The following is a 22,027-nucleotide window of genomic DNA, read 5'->3' on the forward strand; positions in this document are numbered from 1 at the left end:
TCGTTAACTAATTTTAATATGATTTGAAATGTTATATTAAGTCTTTTCCTTTCTCACTTATCACATTTGATTGCGCAGACTTGTTTCTATAAGCGTGCCGAAGTTTTAACTGTGAACTATTACGAAGAGTTGGAAATATCAATTTAAAAAATAATATTCCAATGAAGATAAATTATATATTAAACGTCTTTTGGATATGGCATACCTGGCTTTCTTTTCCAATGCTTTTCCAATATTTCTTCCATTGCTTATAACTTTTTTATTACTAAAGATACGTTCATTAGCTTGATATCATTATGTTCTTTAATATCTGGCATTTCAATAGAAAAATTTTTTCATAATATAATTATTTTTATGAAAATTATAAGCAATCAAATTGAGTGGATATGCCATTTCGTATATCTATGTATAGTGTGTTGTCCTAATAGAGTGACATTTAAGGATTAAAAATAAATTAAGTAAAAAAAGATGTGTGTGTTATATGAGTTACACTTACAGTGACGAAAAGCATTTATTATATTTATGTAATTTATGCGATAATTTATTTAGAAAATAAATTTTTCCTTGTCAATTATTAAAGAGAAATATAAAAGTTTAAAAATTTAATAAATAAAAATAGGTTGCATTAGAAATGAAAAGAAGAAACGTTTCAAATATCGGGAAAAATGGTGAAAGATACGTATTGCATTTGATTTGCACAGTGCATGCAATTTTATTTTTAAGAGCGAATCTACTATTGCGGAACTATTACTGGAATAAAATTATAAAAGTTTGAAAATATCGCAAATGAAGATAAATTACGTTAAACTCGAGAAAAGAAGATATATTTTAAGATATGTCTACTAAGAATGAAGTGGCGAAAGATGGACTTGACGAACTTCGCGATTCTTCCGAGCTATTTGACAGCGTTTAGTCAAGGTATAATAATTCGTATCATTACCGTAAGGCGGAGCGGCGGGACATCGACTTTACGAGTCATTTCGTTTTTAGAGCAGTGAATCGTGCCGGAGCAGTTACGTCGTTACAAATGGCAGCCGCAGATCGCGCATGATTACGGAGTTGTTTTCTTTTTGCGGACTTTTGTGATCTGCGACTTTAAAAGACCCCAACGCTCGTTCGTTTTTTATTATATTAAAACGCTCGTTTGTTGTACTCTGTTCAAACTTATGCGCCAGTGGAGAACAAATTAACGGATTTGGAACTTTTACGAGTTGTATATCTAATTGTAAGAGGTATAAAAATTTTTCTACGAATAATTTTCTTTAAATTTTTGTATAACATGCTGACAAGATGCTATTATAAAATTGTCGAAAAGACTCCATATTGTGTCAAGCTCTTACGTAAAAATGACATAGCCAAATGGAATTATTCTTTTTTCTCGTCGATTTTCAAATGCAAAAATCTTCGAATAAAAAAAGGAAAGATGAAAAGAGTAAAAATGGAGCTTGCAGCGAATAAAGTAAAACTAGTGAATTCGATATTGGAACAATATCGATGTGTAAATATAAAGAAAAGTCTGCTTTTTATTTTTAAGTGAATTGCAAATATTCTTTTTTTCATAGTTTTAAATGGTTAGAATCAATCTGTTACGTAATTATGATACAATAATTTAATTCAATTACAGCTTAAGAAATTGAGCTGTTCCAAATTTATAAAAGTAATTTTGTCCATCTATCTAAAAGGCAAATATGGAAATTCAATTTTATATGGAACGATCCGGCTGGCACTTGGATCGTATATAAAGAAATATATATGCGCACTTAAACGAGCGAGCAAATATACGTGCTTATTCCATTTATAACGGCATATATACATATATATATATAATTTATATATATATATATATATATATATATATATCGCGTATCTCATCGTAACTGGTCCATAGTAGGTCGGTGCAACGAGTTTAAGAATTATGCGGCGGAGAAGCGAGTCTTTGGATGTTCACGAAGCGGAAAATTGGAACACTTCTTTGCTATTCGAGTTTATGGAAAATACACTGCAGATATGTTCACTATGACAACTTCCCAGTTTCGCAACAGAACTAAAAGTTTCGAAACTGATTTTTAAAATAACGAATAAGATTTTCCTGAGATAGATTTACTGAATAATTGCATATAGATTGTAATAATTGTATGGTTTTTACATTATATTATTAATAACAAATAGTCCAGAAATGGACTAAAACTCCACTAGAATAATTTGTTTACAGACTGAGTAGAAAAATTAAATTTTCCTACATATATATTAAGAAGTTTGATAGAACTTATTTGTTAGAAAGATTTAAATTTATTATAATTGTTTTTTCATGGTTATAATAGGTATGTTCAATTTATATATACGTCCAATTTTAGTTTTCCGACCTAATTTTATTTAAAATCCTAAAATAATTATTAAAAAATAAATATTTTAAATTTAAAAAATAACTACAACAAAGTTACCTAAAGCAAAATTACGCGTGTCATGAAAAATGTTCCTCTCGTAGAGTGATTTTCAGTTAAAAAAAACTTTTCTCTTTATCCAACTAGTAATCGAAAATAGTTACGTAGAAAATGGGACACCTGATATGTGTACGTGCGCTGATTCATTGTTGCAGCAATCGTCTATTTGTCGATAAATTATCAAGAGGCTTATCCTGAAATACCTAACACGAGCGATCGTAGAATTATATTGGATCGGATGAAAGAAGAATGTACGTTGTAGAGAAACGGTGAGAAAGATAAACGCCGTTACCGATAGAAAGGCATCGTGCTGTGGTACCCTGATGCGGGAGAAATCCGCGGTATCCGAAAACTTTTCAGGAAATACCTTTCGTGGGTGCGATAAAACTTCGCAACCGTGAGGAAGTAAGTAAGCAATGTCTCTTTCGAAGATCTACCAAACACCCTCAAAGATAGTGAAAGTGTTAAAGATGCTATAAATTTAAGAATGTGAAATCTGAGACGATGTAAATGAAAACTCGTCTAGAAAATTATATTGCCAGTTTTATGTAATAACGTTTCACGTTTCATTGTAATCTGGGTTACTGGAACGTTACTTTATAAAAATAACGTGTTATCATTACAGTTACTTAAAAGTTAAAAGGTAAGAATTTGTTACTTTTTTCTTTAATTTTTTGCAAGTTAACGTAATAAGATACTATTGAAAAATTAATTATTTATAATTTTTTAAAAATACATTATTTAATAATTAATTGTAAAAATTTAGTGAATTTTTCATTAAACTTATATCTAATAAATCTTCAATAATTTGCTTTATAATAATATTTTTATGTATATTTTTTTACATTTTAATATATACTTTGGAACATTAGATTATAATTTATAAACACAGATTTTATTAAAAATTTTTATGAAACATCATTTATAAACATTAATGTCGTAATTAAGAATGTATTCCAATATTTATTTAAGAAAATTTATAGTTTATATTACATAGAGATATATAAATATATTTTATGGATTTCCAATAGTGGCAATGATTATCAGAAAAAAGCCTCTCATTGATTAAACTAACTGATGGTTATATAAGTACACTGAACATCCCATATAACCGTCGTCAGTTAGCTTAACCGAGGTTGATGAAAGAGACCCTAAAATATATGTGTGTGCGTATGTGTGTGTAAAATAGAAAACATTTTTCGATATTTAAATTTTTATCATGAGATATTTTTAGCCAATTAAAAATAATACAATTTATTGATTATATATAGTTATAAAAATAAGAAGGGATCAAAATAACGATAAAAGTAACAGCTGAACTTACCATTACTGTAAAAATATAACGACGTTACCGTTATCGTTACAGAGAAAAGAAACGATCGTTACTGGTATAAAAAACGATAACGGTGTTATAAATAACGCGTTATTTTTTCTAACCTTGTATATAATATATCGTGTCATTGTGTGATTCTTTAAAACTAATTTGGTAACTGGAAAAAGGATTGAATTTATGTTTCAGTGCGATAATAATTTAAAATAAATTCTTGTTTAACTATAGCAAATGTAATATATTATTAGAAATAAATATATTTAAACACGCTCTATATTTTCTTAATTATTAATACTTCAATTCAACGAGTAAGTTTCAAATTATATATCTTTCTCCGCTAGTTTAAATATTTAATGAAAAGAGACGTTCTTGTAACAACGTTTGTCGGAATTACGTATTTTTACTAACGATGACAATGACGAAGAAAAATTTTATAAACGAAATATACTGTATATCTACTTGGCGATTATTTTTATGAGAAAATTCAGACGAGTCGAAGTAGGATCGAAAAGTCGAATGACCGTACATAAGGGTAAAGGTCGAGTAATACGCTCTTTCGTATGTCCGGGAGAATTTTATTACCAGCAGTAACACGTCCAGAGATTTTTCCAGCAATGGAGAAGTACAAACGCGAGTTCCACAAGGAACGGAAACGGGAGGAAGGAAGGGCGCGCCAACCGCGCGATCACGTGGAGGAAGTCACGAAGTATAAACGACATGGTTCCTACGCGGCAACGTTGACGTTTATCTCGTAGTAAAGGCGCTGTCGGACATAGAGTTCTTACGCCGACAAATCAATTTACGTCCCTCGAGAAAAGTTTCGCGAAAACAAGAGGGAAAATGACGGCGGGCGGCAGAAACCGTGAGAATCGTATTACCGCCGACAATATTTCCCACCGGCGGCAACTCGTTCCTCAAACGTTTTGCTTCTGTTCTGAAATGATAAACTAAAAGGTCAAGGTAGGCACGTATTTGTATCGAGAATATCGTTCGAAAGACTTGCCAATTGAAATCCATTATATTAACTTTTAATTTCTAATTCTGATCAATTCTATCTTTTAATTTCTCTGAAGAAGAAGTTGTAAGAAGAATTTTGATGCAGGAGAATTTAATATAATGAAAATTTTGTGATTGTTATATTTCCTCATATAAGAAAAATTATAATTCCAAAGAGAAATCGTTAACTCGGTATTAATTATTCGAGATGATTGATTAACGACCTGCAAATGTTTCAATAATAGCAGATTTCTACAAGGAAAACCAACATTCGCGAGCTTGGTTAAAAGAGACTCCATAAACTAGCGGTTTACTGGACCGAGTCGAAAAAGCAGTCGACAGCGAGGAGAGAAACGCACGATAACTTCCTCAAAGCATCCGAGATTGTTTGTTGGCATCGCTACGGAAGTTCTGTCCAAGAACTTGAACGAAGGGGAGTCAGATAGATAGATGGAGAAATAGATAGATAGATGAGGAAGGAGGGAAGGAGAGAGAGAGAGAGAAGGATTAAGAAAGATAGAAAGTTTACCTAGAATGTAGGTACGCGCTTCTAGCACATCGCGAAAGATCCAGCTGTTGATTCGTTTTCGATGAAATTTCAGACTCGAGTTGGCAGGTAATTTCAAAGCCGCGTGTTACTTCCCCCCCTCCCTCTCTCTCTCTCTCTCTCTCTCTCTCTCTCTCTCTCTCTCGTCCTATTCTTTCTTTCTTGCTTACTTTATATCCATGTGCCTTCCTTTCTCAGCTACGTTCCTGCGTAGCTCATCTTTTTCATCATTTTTACCAAGCACCTCGGAATCTCTCGGTTTTACGGCGAATTAGCGAGCGCCATTCAAGCCGGATGCATCCGCGCCCGATGAAGGTAAACGCGATTACGCGAACGGGCGAGGTGAAAACAATTTTTACATTAGTTGCCCTTTCACGCGTCTGGAAATCTAGAAAAATTCCAGGACTGCCCCAAGCTGGGAGATTCGTTATAATGCTACTTTATTATCCGTATTATTCGTTAAGGGAATATTAGGATAGAATATGCATGAAATGATGATTGCAGGATGAGAAAAAGTATATTAACTCAAGTTCTCGGTCGAATCATATTCTACGAACTGACAATAGTTACAAGAGAAAATGCACCATTTACAGTAATATCAGAAAAAATACGGACGAGATTTTTAACGGCACAATATTTCAATGATTTATCAAAAATTGATTGTTATATAAAGCTTCTCTTATGCAATCATAATAATTTTAACTTAACGATGACACAAGAAAACGGTCAAAACGATCACAATTCATATCCAATGAATGGTTTATCGTATATATCATCTTGTTTTTCTTCCATAAATTCCTCTCTATAAACTTCGAAGAAAAACAGATAGGTATTTTCGTCTATAAATCATAATCAGAATATACTACGATGTTCACTAAATATACGATGCTATTTTTATAAACAATCTTTTTTTTACATTTATCGAAAATATTTGACATAAACTCTATTTTTTCTGTACTTAAAAGATTTGCACTAAAATAATTCGATCTCCAATTAAAAAAAGCATCCCGTGGGAATTAATTCTAGTCAAAAAGTGAACATTAATTCGTAATGTAATTAGGGATAATTTTCCAACTTTGGAAGATATATTTTGTAATTCAATAATAAATTGAAAGAGATTCATTAAAGATATGAGAAAAATTACCAGCAGATTTATAAAAATTATGTGGATAAGAACCAAAGGAAGAGGTATTTATAATAAAGGATATCGAGGAGGAGGAAGGGGGGGTAGGATACTTTACAATTTCTTTTGTTCGCTCTGCGATTAACGATGTCATATCCTGTTAAATTTGCGTGGTTTCTTACACTTTAATACGCGCTAGAAATCAAGCGCAACGGCGACGGCGAGTAGACATGATCGCTTTTGTCCACGAAGAGTTTTCTCCGCTGATATCGAGGAACTATTGGACCGAGCCAGATTAATAGTCCGCTATCCAATACAGAAGGTTCGAAAGATCGGCGGCTAGGTGGGCAAAGGGGATGAACCGATTCGGCTCACGTAATGCTCGTTACACGTCGGACGATATTAACGAGCGCCAAGAAGGGCGGAACTTTCGTGCCATCGAAAACGTGAATCGGAAGCGGACGCACCGTCTCGAGAATCGAGACGATCTTTCGCAACGTCGCGGGGACGTTGGACCTTACATATTTTACAAACGCGATGCGATGGCTTACGATCATATCGGCCGATTTTTCGATGAAAACTAACCTGTGCTACACGCCACAGGAATTCACATCTTGGCACTGTATGAAGTATCTCGGAACCTCTTTTAGTTCCTGCATCTTTTTACTTTTAATATTATCTTTTTAATTTAATCGGTGAATTAAAAATTTACCACTCGAAATTGGTGTAATGTTCTTATTTATTTATACTATTTTTTTAGTTATACTATTCTTATAGGTGAAGAGTTGCTTGATCATCTAAGAATGTCTTGTTATAAAAAACTTTTTTTACTAATTTTGCTAAATATTTTGTAAGTGAAGAATCGATATATAACTTTTCTGGCAGATAGAAATACTGTATTCCAGTATTCAATGTTAAATGCATTTCCATCTTCAGTATTTTTGAATTCTTAATTAATTTGTATTGATCCCGAATATGTTCTAAATTTATCTCGATAAATTTTAAAGTAAACGTTGCAAATATTTAATACTTGTCCCAAGAAAACTGGCTTGCCAGATCGACCGTTTTAATTCTGTGTATTGGCAATTAAATCTTAAATTATATTTCCATCCCGCGAGATACAGCACGTTGACGATAGTCAACGGACTTCCGTTATATTTTGTTACATTTCGTAACTCTTCGTTATACTTTTTTTTGTCATTAGTAGTTTCCCTGCTGTGGAATTTAAAAGAAAAGTACACGCGTATTTCCAGAACAGTTCTCGTCGTTTCTCGTTTTTCTTTGCCTTGCGCATTTCCGCATTCCCATTACGATGGTCCTTTTTATCATGGCGCATAATACCACGATCGCGTATAACACCACTCTCCATAACTAAGCCCATCTACAACACGATGGGTAGTCGAGTTTTATTTTTATTATAGCTTTGAGTGTGACGCTTTATTATTGCGCGACTTTGTTCATACATATACATGCGGTACCGTTGAACACGCGACGCGAGCGCAACCTCTCGCGACCCAGAATAAATTGAAATATTTTACACGAATTTCTCACATATATGTGGTTACATGTCTCTAGTCCGATCTGACGCCTCTCTTTTCGCGATGTCCACATTTTCTCGCCCCGTATCGTGAGCGGTGCAGTTTCACTTTAGTCCTTTCTCGGAGAGCGACGATACGATTCCTTCACGGTCGAACGAGCAATTCCCTGTAAACTCAGTTACCTCCGACAATTCAATACGCCATGTTAACGTACGTGGTGTACGGTTGAGCTTCTCCTATCGGTGTAAATGTCATCAAACGATTTTTCAATTACCAGATGCTGTCTGATAATCGTACGACGCTCATTGAAAGTCCTCCTGCCTTTTCAATCAGATTGAGAGATTTAATACTAACCAAATGAGAACAATGTACGTTTATGATTACACATAAAAAATATAGATAAATTAAAGAATAGCATTAAAAATCTGGAATACTATCAATATTAAAATATTATTTATGATATTTATTACTTTTGGATCCACAGATATATGAAAAATAATGAGATAAAATCTCTCTGTTTTACAGTTTATTTAAAAATTAACAACAAATTTCTTTAACATCAAAGGTGATTCAGACTTCATTTAACAATACTTTGCGCGTCGTTAAAATAAAAGACAAGAAAATTCTAGTTTTCATAATTTGGAAAATTTTGTAATACTTAAAATATTAAAAAGGGTACACTTGACGTACTCAACCACAAAGCGTACTACGTCAAAGCAAGTATGTAGTCGTAAAGGTAATTGCGTTTTACAGCTTGTCCTGTTGCGCACAACACAAAAGGATCTCGACTATAGATATTAAAATGTAAGACAAGAAAACGGAGAGACAGAGAGAGAGAGGGGAAGTTTATGTAGTTATCCATCTTATTTTTTATCTTGCTTCATATAAAGTGTTGACACTAAACATGGGCAAACTTGATGGAAAGAAAAATTGCAATATCATAAGATCAAGAAAATTACGCTAAAACAGAATCTTTCATGCTTAAAAAGAATAGTTTATAAATGCAAATAAATGATGCTTTTTAAAAATTCTGTACTTTCTATGCTTTTTATATTAAATAAGATTGAGCGAGTATCAAAGAATTTGATTCATACATATTTACAAAGTATTCTACTTGCTAAAGTTTCTTTGTTATCTTTCAGGTTCATGAATTATGTGAGAAATCCTCTTTTCCATGTATTATATACAAGTAAAGCGGTTTTTATATGTATGTGTATTGATTATATAAATTGCTGCATACAAAACCGCATTATGTGATAACGTCTTAAACATTACTGTTTTATATTGTCGGTAAAGATTGAAGGGATTGAAACTGAACGATGAATATAGCTCCTGTCAAACATGGTTAGTCAAAAAAGAAATCGATAGATATGAATTTTGCAGCAACTCGATTTTCCCGTTTCATGGACATGTAATCACATCAGCCGATCACCGATATCGCGTGTCCATTAAAACCCGTCCTTTTTCAATGAACGTATCGCGACCTATATCCATCGCGTCACGACAGCGCGGGATGCATCGCCCTCGTGCAATCTCTTTTCGCAAAGATCTCTGAATTCAGCCTCATCTACTGTAATATAAAGAGTAGATTGGCGCCGCTAAATCTTTGTGGAAAGCCGTAAAACTTGAGCGCTCCCGCGTACGTTGTTGAGCACAATGGCGGTCTATGATATACGATGCACATTCCCTTGCACGCGTATATACGGAACCACACCGGGTCCTGATAGTAGGTATACCCAGGTCCATTTTTTGCCAAGTCTATATAAAATAGGACAAAGGATTGATAAACATATGATGGGGACTCTTGGTAGTTTTTGTTTAAATTATCTCTTACACGATTGTACATGACTTCGATTGTAGTAAAGAGAAAGAGAGAAAGAGAGAGAGAGAGAGAGAGAGAGAGAGAGAGAGAGAATTAATAATTTTTTTAAATATATTATCTTAAAAAGAAAATATAAATTCTTTTAAGATAATTATTTTTTTATATTATAATATCATAGATATAACTATATCTTTTTAAAAAAAGCTTTATCAATTCTTTTGCTTTAAAAAATATATATGTAAATATAATAAGCGCAAGCATAACATTTATCCTATTTCCAATAATTTTAGAAATAATAAAAAAATTTGTTCACGAATATAATAATTTTACGGCGTTGTACGTCATCAGAGTCTACAAAGACGTAGACTCCAATTCTTAATCTTCGATTCTTTATGGATTATACAGCAAATAATATTTTTCTTTGACGAACAAATGTTTTTATTGCTGGCGACAAAGCAGCTGGTAAAGCTTGTGCGTTAAACTCCTTCTCGGGAAGACCGTTTTCGTTTATCGAGCGACGAGACAAATATTTTTGAAACGAAGTTTGCTCATCGTTCGCGGTTTCGTTTGCGAGAGAACCGATAGTTTTCCCGCCGCTCCGATTTCTATAACCTGCGTTAGAGCAAATCTTTCGTTCCCTTCTCTCACTACGTATGCTCGAGCGAATCGAAGATTTTTCCATGAAATTGGTATCGTAGATCAGGTCGAAAGCTCCACTTTGTTTGACCCGGAGGCTCTCCAACCTGTTACCCGGCATCCCGGATATATCGACGTTTAAGACATATCTGCAGGAGGTCGCCTTCGAAAAATTTATCGGGTACTCGCGATAGATTTCGAGATTTGTCTCAAAATTCATCGTCCATGACGTATCGCCGCGATGTGGCGGTCTTCAATTCGATTTATTTGCATGTGTCTGCCATCGAATTCGAGTTTTATTGAATGATTTATCGAAACAGACGTGAACATAAATCTAGGTTTAAACTAATCCATTGCTGTTAAAATATTTCGCATTTCGGGGATTACATATATTCTTTACTTCTATGACTATTCGTTTGCTTTCATGCACACTTGTCACATATTTGTCGATTTCTCAATTCCACTTTTACATATATAAAAATTACTATACAAAGACATAAAATTTAACAATTATTTTATAAGTGAAGTGCTCTTTATGAAAACAATATGTTCAATAAAATATTCAATAGAAATCGAGAAATAATAACGCTGAATTACAATGGGAGGACATGAGAGGGCATCTTACTCACGTCAACTTTAACACCATTGACGTCATAGACGTGGGGATTTTTATCTCGGAGTACGTATTTGTAGAATACCTCGTGGTCCTTGTACCATGTAATACCATAGAGGTGGTCTCTCTCCCGATCATATCTGAAACAGGAGATTGAGCAGGACATATTATTAAATGTACTTTGCAGATGTTTGCTGAATTAGTAAAGACATCTGAGACACCGTTCTACGGACAATTCAGAATCCCTTACTATTACGATATTCTCAATGTATCAAAATACTGCGTTTCGCGCTTTGTTTTACCATGCATATAGATATAATATATATACTACACAGTTATGATATTAAGAAATGTTAAATATCAACTAAATACAAAATATTCAAAAAGCACAAAACCAAATTATATTAAAGTAACACATGGATATGTTGATAATTCAACTCAAAATTTTAACAAAATTTTAATACAAACATAAAATGATTTTTACTATGTATTGTGCTTTTGAATACATCGCAAATTATATTGATAACATACATTAATTAAACATAAATATTAAAGTTTGTACATAACACATTATCTAGCTATTAGTCCGTTTGCAACAGAAACATGTTTGATAATTCTAATTTGGTAAGGCTGTTATTTTATTTGTGCGTTAAATAACTTCTACTAAAATTGAACATTTATGTATAGGTATATTAAAACAGATTATATAATATAATAAATTATTTTAGGTTACTGACCTGCCGTGACCTTTCAAACATTTATGTAAATGATTATAAACTTGATCAATATCTAATCAGACGATTTTTATCCGTACAACTTCTTTTTAGAATTTAAAATTAGCTTATTTTTGTTATATATTTTACTCGCATTAACTTTAATTTTTCCGTGAAAAATAGGTTCCATCGATAAACATCAAATAACTTTTCCACATAATAAATTGTTCGCAATAAATTGTTCACGAATGTAAAAATAAAGAAAGCGTTTCAAATTTTCAAGTAGTCATTATTTTTTGCTTTTAAAAGTTGAAACTTCCAGTGTACGTGAGAAAAACAACAATTAATTTTTTTCTGTAACAGTTAAGTTTTTAATAAAATCCAAGAACTGTTTACCAATTATATTTGGCAAGCAGTTACGAAAAGTTTTTTTATCACAAGAGTTTTATCACATCAACTAAAATCTAAATTTTTATAATAATTCAGTTTTATTAACACGCATGAAAGAGTTTATGCACGCGCCGACACTTGATTCGTTATCTAGAACCTTCATCGGAGATTGGCGGTGAGGTTCTCAGTGCTAATAGTATGGGTACCTGCACGGGCCAACCAATGCGCCTACTCTGCTACTGAAAGGCGCCCCCATCCTATTCACAGGCCGCTTTTATCGTGGACGCAATTTACGTATCCACGGGCTAATCGGTTCTGCGGTTCATTCGGTACAATAGAGACGAGTCGTGGAAACGAGCGAATACTGACGAGCTGGGAATAAAAGTGAAATGAACGCGCGTCCCATTCGTGCTCCGGCTTCAGATCGTATCCTTAATTGGTCCTCGTTCGATTATTTCTATCGTCGAATCGCGCTATTAATTGAAACAGTCCTTTCTCGCTTTTGGTAGTAGCACTGTCCCTGAACCTCGAGTCTTTAACATGCTGCTTATTGCTGTACGATTAACAGATCCCCATTGAGCGTTTAGAGCTTGGGACATCTGTGGCCCGTTCGATATCTCTTTATTAAATTTTAATAGCTTTGCGGAAGCAATTTACATAGACGTTACATATTCACATTTGCGGTGAGCAATACATTAACATTTCGAAATTTACTAATTCCGTGTGATAAAATATTAATCGTATAATTGCGCCTTATGGTGTGGATACTTAAACTGACACATGAGAGAGTATTGCTCGAGATTGCGAAGATGAAGCGTACAATTTTAATGACGTCACAGTGTTTCTACACCCTAAAAAATATCGATGTGGATTTAAAACCCGTGGTGTTAAATATCGTGTTGATATCAACACTAGCACAGCATGGTGTTAAATTCATACCAATATATTTTAGAGTGCATGCATCCACTAAACTTTCGAGAGAATACAAATATAGATTTTTGGTAGGTGACTGTAACGACGGATCACAAATGTCATAAAATGTCATTGATATGAAAGAGGGGAAAGGGAAAGAGGGAGAGTGTGTCGTTTGAAAAATCGCTCGAATCAGAAGCTTTTTACGATCGTCCGAAACAGACGGGTCCTAGAGGCATCAACCATAAACGCGATTTTTCCGAACTCGCGAAACGTAGCTCGTATGTTGTTTTAACGTGATTACGTTCGGCAGGAAGGATCGAAGAGACTGTTCGCGTGACAAGACTCGAATGTAGAACGAGTACTATTGCAATAATTGATCGATATCCATGATCAGAGCACACGGTCGCGGTAGTCCGTCATTTTGCTAATCGCAGATTACCCTTGATGTGTTCGGAATACATCAAATAAAAAAATATCAGTTACCTGCATCGTCATTTTTGTTAAATAACGTGTATTAAATGGCATATAATAGGTAATTCTCTCTTACTGCGTTAATTGTGTAACGTTTAATAACTAATAAAATAGAATTTAATATTTGAACCGAAGATTAGATTATGATATTCTTACGTATTTCAACGCTCTAAAATCCGATATGCAAATTACTTAACATCACAATTTTTTTATTCATTAAAAATAGTTCAATTTTTCAGTATTTTTTAGAGCCATTTATAGTCTGGTTTTTTTAATATGTAAACTGAGGTAAAAAAAAAAGAGAAAATAAGTTTTTAACGATGCAAACTTAAAATTAATATGCAAGTTAGTAGGTTAAAAATACTGGAAAATTGCGAATTTACAATAAAAAAATTAAACATGATGGAGCAGTGTGGACATTGGTTTCAGAGTATCAAAATACATACATAAGAATATCGTGATTTAATCTCCGAATCAAAAAATTGTTTTGTATGCTTTTGTGTAATCGTTATACGCTGTGTTTGCATGTTCGTAGTAATCGATAATTCTATACATGAGAGTATTTTACGCTGATCTTTGGATACGTTACACTAAAAAAAATACATAGAAATTATTAAAGTTATGAGACAAAATTTGTTACGATATCTATGTGTATAATTAACTACGAATTAAAGCAAGAAGCTACAGCATTCGAATAACAAATTAGTCGCGAAACCGAGTAACAAATTCGTCTTCATATCTATGTTCATTCGCAATTAAATTCCATCTTTGATATTATGTTCGGAACGATTGATCCGGTCGGAAGAGGTACCTTATTCGACGACCGTGCATTTGTCGTTTTCGCTATAATCGCCCTTCTAGATAGCCTTCCCCACTGTTCCATCTCGTTAAATTGCATTTCAATGGAGTTTCTCGGTCATGCTCCGATAAACCTTTTGAGCGGTTAGTTCGCCGGTTAGGACAAAGGGAATCGCTTCTTCGACCCCGTCATCGCCATGTTCTTACGAGTGACGCGTTTGCAAAAGTAACCGCATATGCCCTCTCTCCAGACTCGCATCCGATCCATCTATATTCATCAAACGGACGTCATTAGAAAGTTTACGAGATATTCTATTAATATGATCTTATCTGACAAATGATTTTAATGGGAGAATTAAGTATCTCTGAAGTGAATATCGGAACATTTGTTGAATTTTTCTTGGCACAATTAGTTGAAATCACGATTAAAAGTGAGCGTGTCAGAAAAGTTTAAAAGCAGCTTGTAATTAAAGATTTTATCTTGCAAAAAAGAAAAACCGCGAAATAATAGCGGCACCATGAGATCAATCTCAGAAAAGCTGCTCTCTTTAAAGAAAGAAACGCGAACCAATTAAGAATTTGATAAAATAAAAATTAACATATATAATTAAAATAATAATACATCTAAGAATAAAACCAAAAGTGTGACGGTAAAAAAATGAAAAGTAGAATTATTAATACACGTATATCTCATATTTTCTAGAAATATATTTTTTTAGATAAATTCTCGTATTTTGTTATTTTAAATCTTTGAACAGGTTCCCTCAAACCACTCTTGAAATAATACCGCTTTATTTGCCGTGACAATCATATAAAGCCAAATTTCACGAAATCTGATGAAGACATAAGAATGAATAAAGAAAGAACTAACTTTAAACGTCAAAGTCTTGTCCAGAGCGATGAGATTTAAAACACGGGTTTCAGAAATAAGACGATCTTCGCGAATTTCGTTCTTAAGCTCTCAAGTCTTACTTAAAAATATCCGTTCTGCCATTCGGAGCAAACTTGTTCCATTTTTGCGTTTTTTCCAGCGCGCAACGAACTATCGCGAAAAGCGACAAAAACTAGCGCAAGAAGATACGATGTGTATTAAGGTGGTGTGTAAAGGGGCCGTCTGGTGATTGCCACCGGCCGTCTGGCATGTATTGCGTCGTTTCAGAAATGTGGCAGAGTACGCCAACGCAGAGCCGTGGTTCGCACTGAGAGGCTCCGCGAGAGCAAGCGAAGTCGTGTTACTACAGGTAGCGTCGGGGAAACGTTTATTCCCCGAAGAGGATCGCGCAGGAGGAGGCGGTTCTCCGGGTCGCGTCGGACACGTCGGACGCGATAATGCACGCTCCGCTGCAATGTCGGTCTCATTGCGCCGTTGCACCGTTGCAGTGACGTACCCTAGGGGGGCATTCCGTGGGGCTGTGTGTTGGTGGCGGTAACGCCGCACCACCAGCACGTGCAGCAAAGCCCTGGAAAAGGGATTGCCGCATTCGAGCGTAGGTGCACAATTTCGAGCGCCGCGTCGTGGGATTGATTTGCATTCTCCGGCTCATTTGCTGGGTCGTGTCCTGCGGGAATTCTTTGCTCTTCCACTCCCTCACTCTCTTCCACTCTGCTTTCGCGCATCTTCCTCCGCTTCTCTTCGTTCAGCTTCCGTCTTCCTTCCTCCCTTCATTGCCTATGTACTTATATTCTTCCAATTCTTTGCGCGCTTGTCAATTTTAATGCCTTTCTTCTACAAATATAGACTGTATTTTTTGCGCGAACCATCATTTGTCGTCTTTTATTGCTACCTTTTATTCGAGCTTCCATTTTATCTTCAATTTTATACATTTTTTACTATTGTCGATATAAAAGTAAGTTCTTTCTTTCGAATTATTGACATATTTTAATATAAAATTGGTCAATAAGCAAATTTCTTATTCAATTGAAAAATTAATAATTTTAATATCATTATCCTTATCTTGTCCTATTTTTTTCTTCATTCTCAAATATGATTGTAGTAATATCAGGTAATGTGCAATTTTAATTTCAGTTAAATGTATCCTCGGTATTTAAATTTTATTTAGCAAATTTGTTTATTATTAATTAAAGTAATATTATATTTTTTGCATAAAATAACGTTTAATATTATATGGGCATTAAATGTATAATGTATATCTTTTTATTTTAAAAAGTTACAAAATGCAATACATGCTAGCAGTTGCGCTCGTACGTAGTAAAATTTGAAATCAATTTGCAATTTGATAAACGCGAAATCAAGTTGCACCGAGACTGTTCGGGCTAGTAAGATCGAGGAAAATGTCACAATGATGAATGAGATTCGCGGGGCAATCGAGGCGAAATTCAACGATTAGACAGCGCGAGAATGGAGGTCTGTGGAACTTGTAATAGGAAATTCTCTGTGGTGAAATTATACAGAGGAAGGAGTGCGTGTAATGTTGAAACCAACGTGTAGCGATGAATCTTCGTTTGGGAAGGATATACCCAATCATAAATTTTAACTGCGCGCTATCAAGGTGCGAAAATACTAAAATACGTACTCGCATTTTACTTATACAAAAACTGTCAAAATTTAATATATAATAATAATAATAATAATACAGCTCAGAAAAGGAGAGAGAAAACAGGAAAATTAAAAAATTCCTTTGCCACAAGACAATCATATTTTACGGTCTCTTTGGTTATGTATATAGATATAGCTTCAAATTCCTCGTTCAAACATGCAGAATGTCCAATAATTTAACTAATGGCAAATTAGCGGTACACTGCTTCAAAGCTTTGTCATATTAAATAAACATGTTGGGAATATTAATTAAAATGAGGCAGTCAATCTGGCGGTAACTTATGCGCATCTACACAATAGAAGTACCTATATATACAAACGTGACAATAATTTCGATCGTATGATTTTCTACATATTATCACTAATGGATATGCGATTAGTATAATGAAGGTTTATTAATATTATACAATCGCGCGTGTTATCTCTCATTTTAAGATGTATGTATATCATGCTACCATAAATGATAAAGCAGGGTTTATATACTAGTATCTGTCTATGATTACCTGCTTTGTTGCACGCATGAGATTTTAATTGTACCTGTATATACAATTATGCTGTTATTATTGAATTGTGACTACATAAACAGTTATTTTGTTATTTAATTATATTTAAATATTTCGACGCAAAATTAATGTAACTTGGCATAAATACTCGAATGGGAATTCTTCTTAAAAAAAATATATAAACAGTACTATTGTTACCTGACATTCTCATTCGAGGTTTCCTAACTAATTTATATATCTGTAGAATTTCTAGAAAACCGATAATGAAAAGGTTGTGACTAGTCACAAGCGCGTCACGAATAAATTTCGTTTCCAGAGAAGTGAGATGCATGCGCGAGAAATTGCTGCTATGGAGATGACAATATAAACGTCGAATAAACCGACCAGAGAAGTTTGTGTCGAGCGAACTATAATTTGTAATTTATGTGTATATCACACAACATATTTCAATATAATCGTGCTCTATTTAGAACATTCATTTGCATCGCATATGTGATGTATTCTGTTACCGTATGAAAAAATATATAATTAGCAGTTTATAAATATATAATATTTTTTGATTACTTTTTATGTTACCCCACTAAACGATACTACCCGCAGAACAAAAACAGTAACACATTACATAAATGTTATAATTTTTATTCAACTATATTGCTGAGAGGAAAATTATAATATTGATGTAGTGTGTGTGTATGTGTATGTGTGTTACCGTTAATATTCTGCGAATATATTATCGTTCATTTCTTGGTTTAGTTAATTAATCAATTCTGAGAATATATATATATATCTCCCAAAGTACAAATCGCGACCCAAAATATTGAAAAATAGAAGCAATATAGTAGAGTCTAATAGATAAAATTATTAATCTTTTAAACTATAACTTTTAAATTAACTAGTAGTTTTTTGAACATGGCCGGAGACACTACCGCGTCTCTTGATAATTAATTTATCTATCTCTCACTTCATTTTTAAAAATAGATAGGTCACGGATGTTTGTCGTTTTAAAAAGTGGGTCGCGATCTTTATAAGTTTGAATAACTTTCAATTAGTTACAGTATAGAATGTATACATCTATGTATATGAGGTATGCATATTTGATGGTTTAAAAATGAAAGACTCGTTAAATATTGTAATAATTCTCAAAAGAGAAGTCTTTCTTAAGCATTTATTATCTCAATGTACTTTGTGCATTTTAAATGCTTTATTTTTCTTAAGATAAACCAAAATATTCTCGTGCAAATCAAAAACACTCTTTTTTTAAATATCTTTCTCATATGTCCTCAAATAATAAGATAAGGTGCTGTTAGGTAAATTAAATTTTACTATCGATCGTCACGAACGTTATTACAAATTGCTCCAGCAAGTACCTTCTACGAGATCAAGTTACGTAAACGCCTGGTCTTTCTGCAAGGGTCCTTCCAAAGTACCTATCTCTACACACGGTGTATCGTGATTCAAAAGTCCTAATTAAGTACGCAACATTAGGTAAGAGTTTGCGAATTTGTACGGAAATCTGAAAGCTTCGTTATATCTTTGCAGTTTGGAGAAGTGAAACGTCAATATCACCACGAATCTCTCTTCGCTGAAAGTTTCTGCCTCTGACAAAATAATTCCAAGTAGAGCATATGGTCGCGTTTCCTCGAGATACTTGTGTATCTTCACAGTGAAGATACGAAACTTCTCAGTTAAATTAAACGTATCAAATCAATATGAATTACATTGCGTCGGAAATATATTACTTGTGATGAAAGAGAATACTTTAAAATATAAATTAAATAAAGCAATTATTGGAAACCTAATTGACTCGAGTTGATTAAATTATTACTAATTTAAAGTATTTATGTTCATTTTTTCATTGTAAAATGAAAATCTCGTAAAAAAATAATATGTCCTCGTATCATCTTTTAAATCAATAATTTTACATTAAAAGTTATAAATTATAGGATTATATATACATAGTAGAAGATTTGGCTATAAATAATATCCTATTTTTCTGTATAACAGGATTTATCCGAATAATTTCAAAAGACCATACGATAGCTCATTGCTATAATCCACACTCAAGTGGTGGATTAAGGTATCATGAAAGGTGGTAAGAGGATAAGGAGTCAAAATGTGGAAATCGCAGGACAAAGGAGATATTGTGTTCGTAGAAATCTCTTTTATTCTTTTGCGCGTTTCCTTTCCTTTCTAACTTATTACATTGCTGTTATACTGTACATGATCCTAATACGCGATCAAGTGTATACGATTAAAGTTCAGCCTTTACAAATATAAAAGAAATTCATAAAGAAAAATAAGAGAGATTGTAATAATAATACAATATTTATCTTCCTTCTTTTTAGAAAATTATTTAATGGTGCAAAATGTTGCTAAAGCAATTTCATAAATGTGTGTGTGTGTGTGTGTACACAAATATTACCTTGCGCTCAACTAAACTAGAAAATCGCGATAAGAGATTACTTTATTATTTTAAAATATGATACAATTCAATTATTAAGTAATATAAATTATATCTTCTTTTTGTAGAGAAGAAAAAATTTATCAAAACACTTAATAAAAAATTACTTCTATAATCTTTACATATGACTTTAACGATTCTATAAAAATACAAAATCTAAACTTTTATCTCACGTAAGAATTATTAAATACAAAGTCCAATCGAGATAATCCTTACATGTGCATTTATTTTATTCATTAATTCATATAACTTTTATTCACACATTTAACAGTTCAATTACTTCTGGATTCATAATTAATATTTGTCTCCGCAAAGTGCATAATATGATTCCGATTACTGTAAATTTCGATAGAACATGGCGAGATCTAGTGTGAAAGAAGTGAGAAGGAGGAAGGGAAAACCGAGTGCGATTACTTCCACCTGTTTTCCTCTCTTTCTCCCTCCCCTCCCTCTCTCTTTCTCACTCTCACTTTCCCTCTTATTGCTGTCTCAAGATTTCATTCGCTGCCGCTGGATCGGCGTGCCAGTCGGATTAATGTTTCAGAAATTCAATTACGAGTTCCTTGACAGCTGTCTGAGTCGAGTAGGATCCAATTAATGCTTGCGATGCGGGCGTCGTTGTTCCCGCCCTTTCTCCCCCGGGCTCGTTTAAAACATCGAACTGGAAGTACTGCGGAAACAAGTGCAATAACGCGTGAGGGAGAGAACAGTACCTTATAAAATGAAACGAAATGACAAGCAGGTTGAAAAGCTGAAGTATCTCGGTTTATGCGAAAGTCGATGCGACGGCGAAACCACATACTCCGAAGAGTGCCCGCGACAGAGGGTGAGAGGTAAAAGCATAAGAGGGTCGGCGATCGAAGGGTGATGAGAGAACAACGCTTCGCTCCACTTTCTCCATGATTTCTCGAGACACCGTGGAAAAAGTGTATGTTCCAATTTGTAGGCGCTTCGCGCGCCTTCACAGTCTCGTTTACGACGTTACGTGGAGAGCATATTGTTTCCCCTGGCAAATACGATATCCGTTCGATAGGGAATAAAGTTGTGGAAGCCGTGGCTGATCCGGCCAACGCGAGTATTTTCTTCGTGATAAAATTATTAATTGGTACACCGATAGTGTCCAACAACATGTCACAGGAATGTTTGACTACTACGTAAACGATTCTGTTTTGTAACATTTTTAGCTAAAGAGATGATATCTTTATTTCAAACCTTCGCGCGCGCACGAAGGTTTGCCGAAAAATAGAGATATATTACAGAGGAGACGGGGGAGTCGTGCGCGGCATATGCATGGGAGCAGATTAACGTAAAGTGCTTCATACGACGTACGTGCAATGACGCTGCATGCCATATTTTATGGAATTTGTGCAAAACAAGTATCCGTGTCACGCTTTAATACATAAATTCTATCGAGTTTGTGGGAATACCGTAGCCGTTATCCATAAATTAACGCATTGTTCGTGAATACATAATGATAAATAAATTTTGGAAAATACGATAAAAGGTATTATTGAATATGGCAATCAAAGTGAAACGTTGCGGAGCAAAAGGGATCCTTTTGGCGGTCGCTTGGATACGAGAACACATCTCGAATTAGATCTTAGTACCGTAGAAACGTCTAAGAGAAAATGTTTCTACCGGGATAAATCGTCCGTCATATAAGAATAACAGGAAAGTTTGAATTCAATATCGCAGCGCGTCGCGTCGGTTCTCGTTGGTAAGTTATTGAGTTTCAAAGTGCAATAGTCAATTCGACGGTACGTGTCGCGCATACACTGCCGTCGCCGATTCGCCGGCGGTCGATGTGACGAATTTTACTTCCGAACTTTGAAATCCAATAACTCACGGCTCGGTCATCGAATCGATGTGTTACCGGACGGTTTGCCGAGTTTCAGGCAAGCTCATCGCTCTTCATGCGTTTCGCTCCTTGCGCGACACACGGGCAGGCTCTAGGACACCGAATTTATGGAGACGGTACGGCGATGTATATCTTGGCATTAGATATATATAAGGTCAAGTGTGACGGTAATCGTATCTTATATGGTGTTGATCCCATAAATTTCGTTTGTTCAAATTTTGTAACTGCAAATACGTCAAGATGATTTCTCTCCATGTTAAAACGGCACAGAAAGAACAGAGCTAGTTGTGAACAAGAGACATTTTTGAATAACAA

The 22,027-nt window shown here is 34.2% G+C and overlaps 1 protein-coding gene across 1 annotated transcript in view; it reads right to left on the minus strand.

Annotated features, from left to right (window-relative positions):
* Positions 1 to 15,814, minus strand: part of LOC108778220 (uncharacterized) — a 39,844-nt gene extending 24,030 nt beyond the window's left edge. The window contains exons 1-3 of the mRNA XM_018545339.1: positions 15,722 to 15,814; positions 14,353 to 14,392; positions 11,063 to 11,187 (exon numbers count right to left, since the gene is read on the minus strand). Of these exons, the coding sequence (XP_018400841.1) occupies positions 11,063 to 11,187; positions 14,353 to 14,392; positions 15,722 to 15,814 (258 nt within the window). The remainder of the gene's footprint in view (positions 1 to 11,062; positions 11,188 to 14,352; positions 14,393 to 15,721) is intronic.
* Positions 15,815 to 22,027: the final 6,213 nt, after the last annotated feature.

This window comes from Cyphomyrmex costatus, unplaced genomic scaffold (assembly GCF_001594065.2).
Source record: "Cyphomyrmex costatus isolate MS0001 unplaced genomic scaffold, Ccosl1.0 scaffold498, whole genome shotgun sequence".
Classification (NCBI taxonomy): Eukaryota; Metazoa; Arthropoda; class Insecta; order Hymenoptera; family Formicidae; genus Cyphomyrmex; species Cyphomyrmex costatus.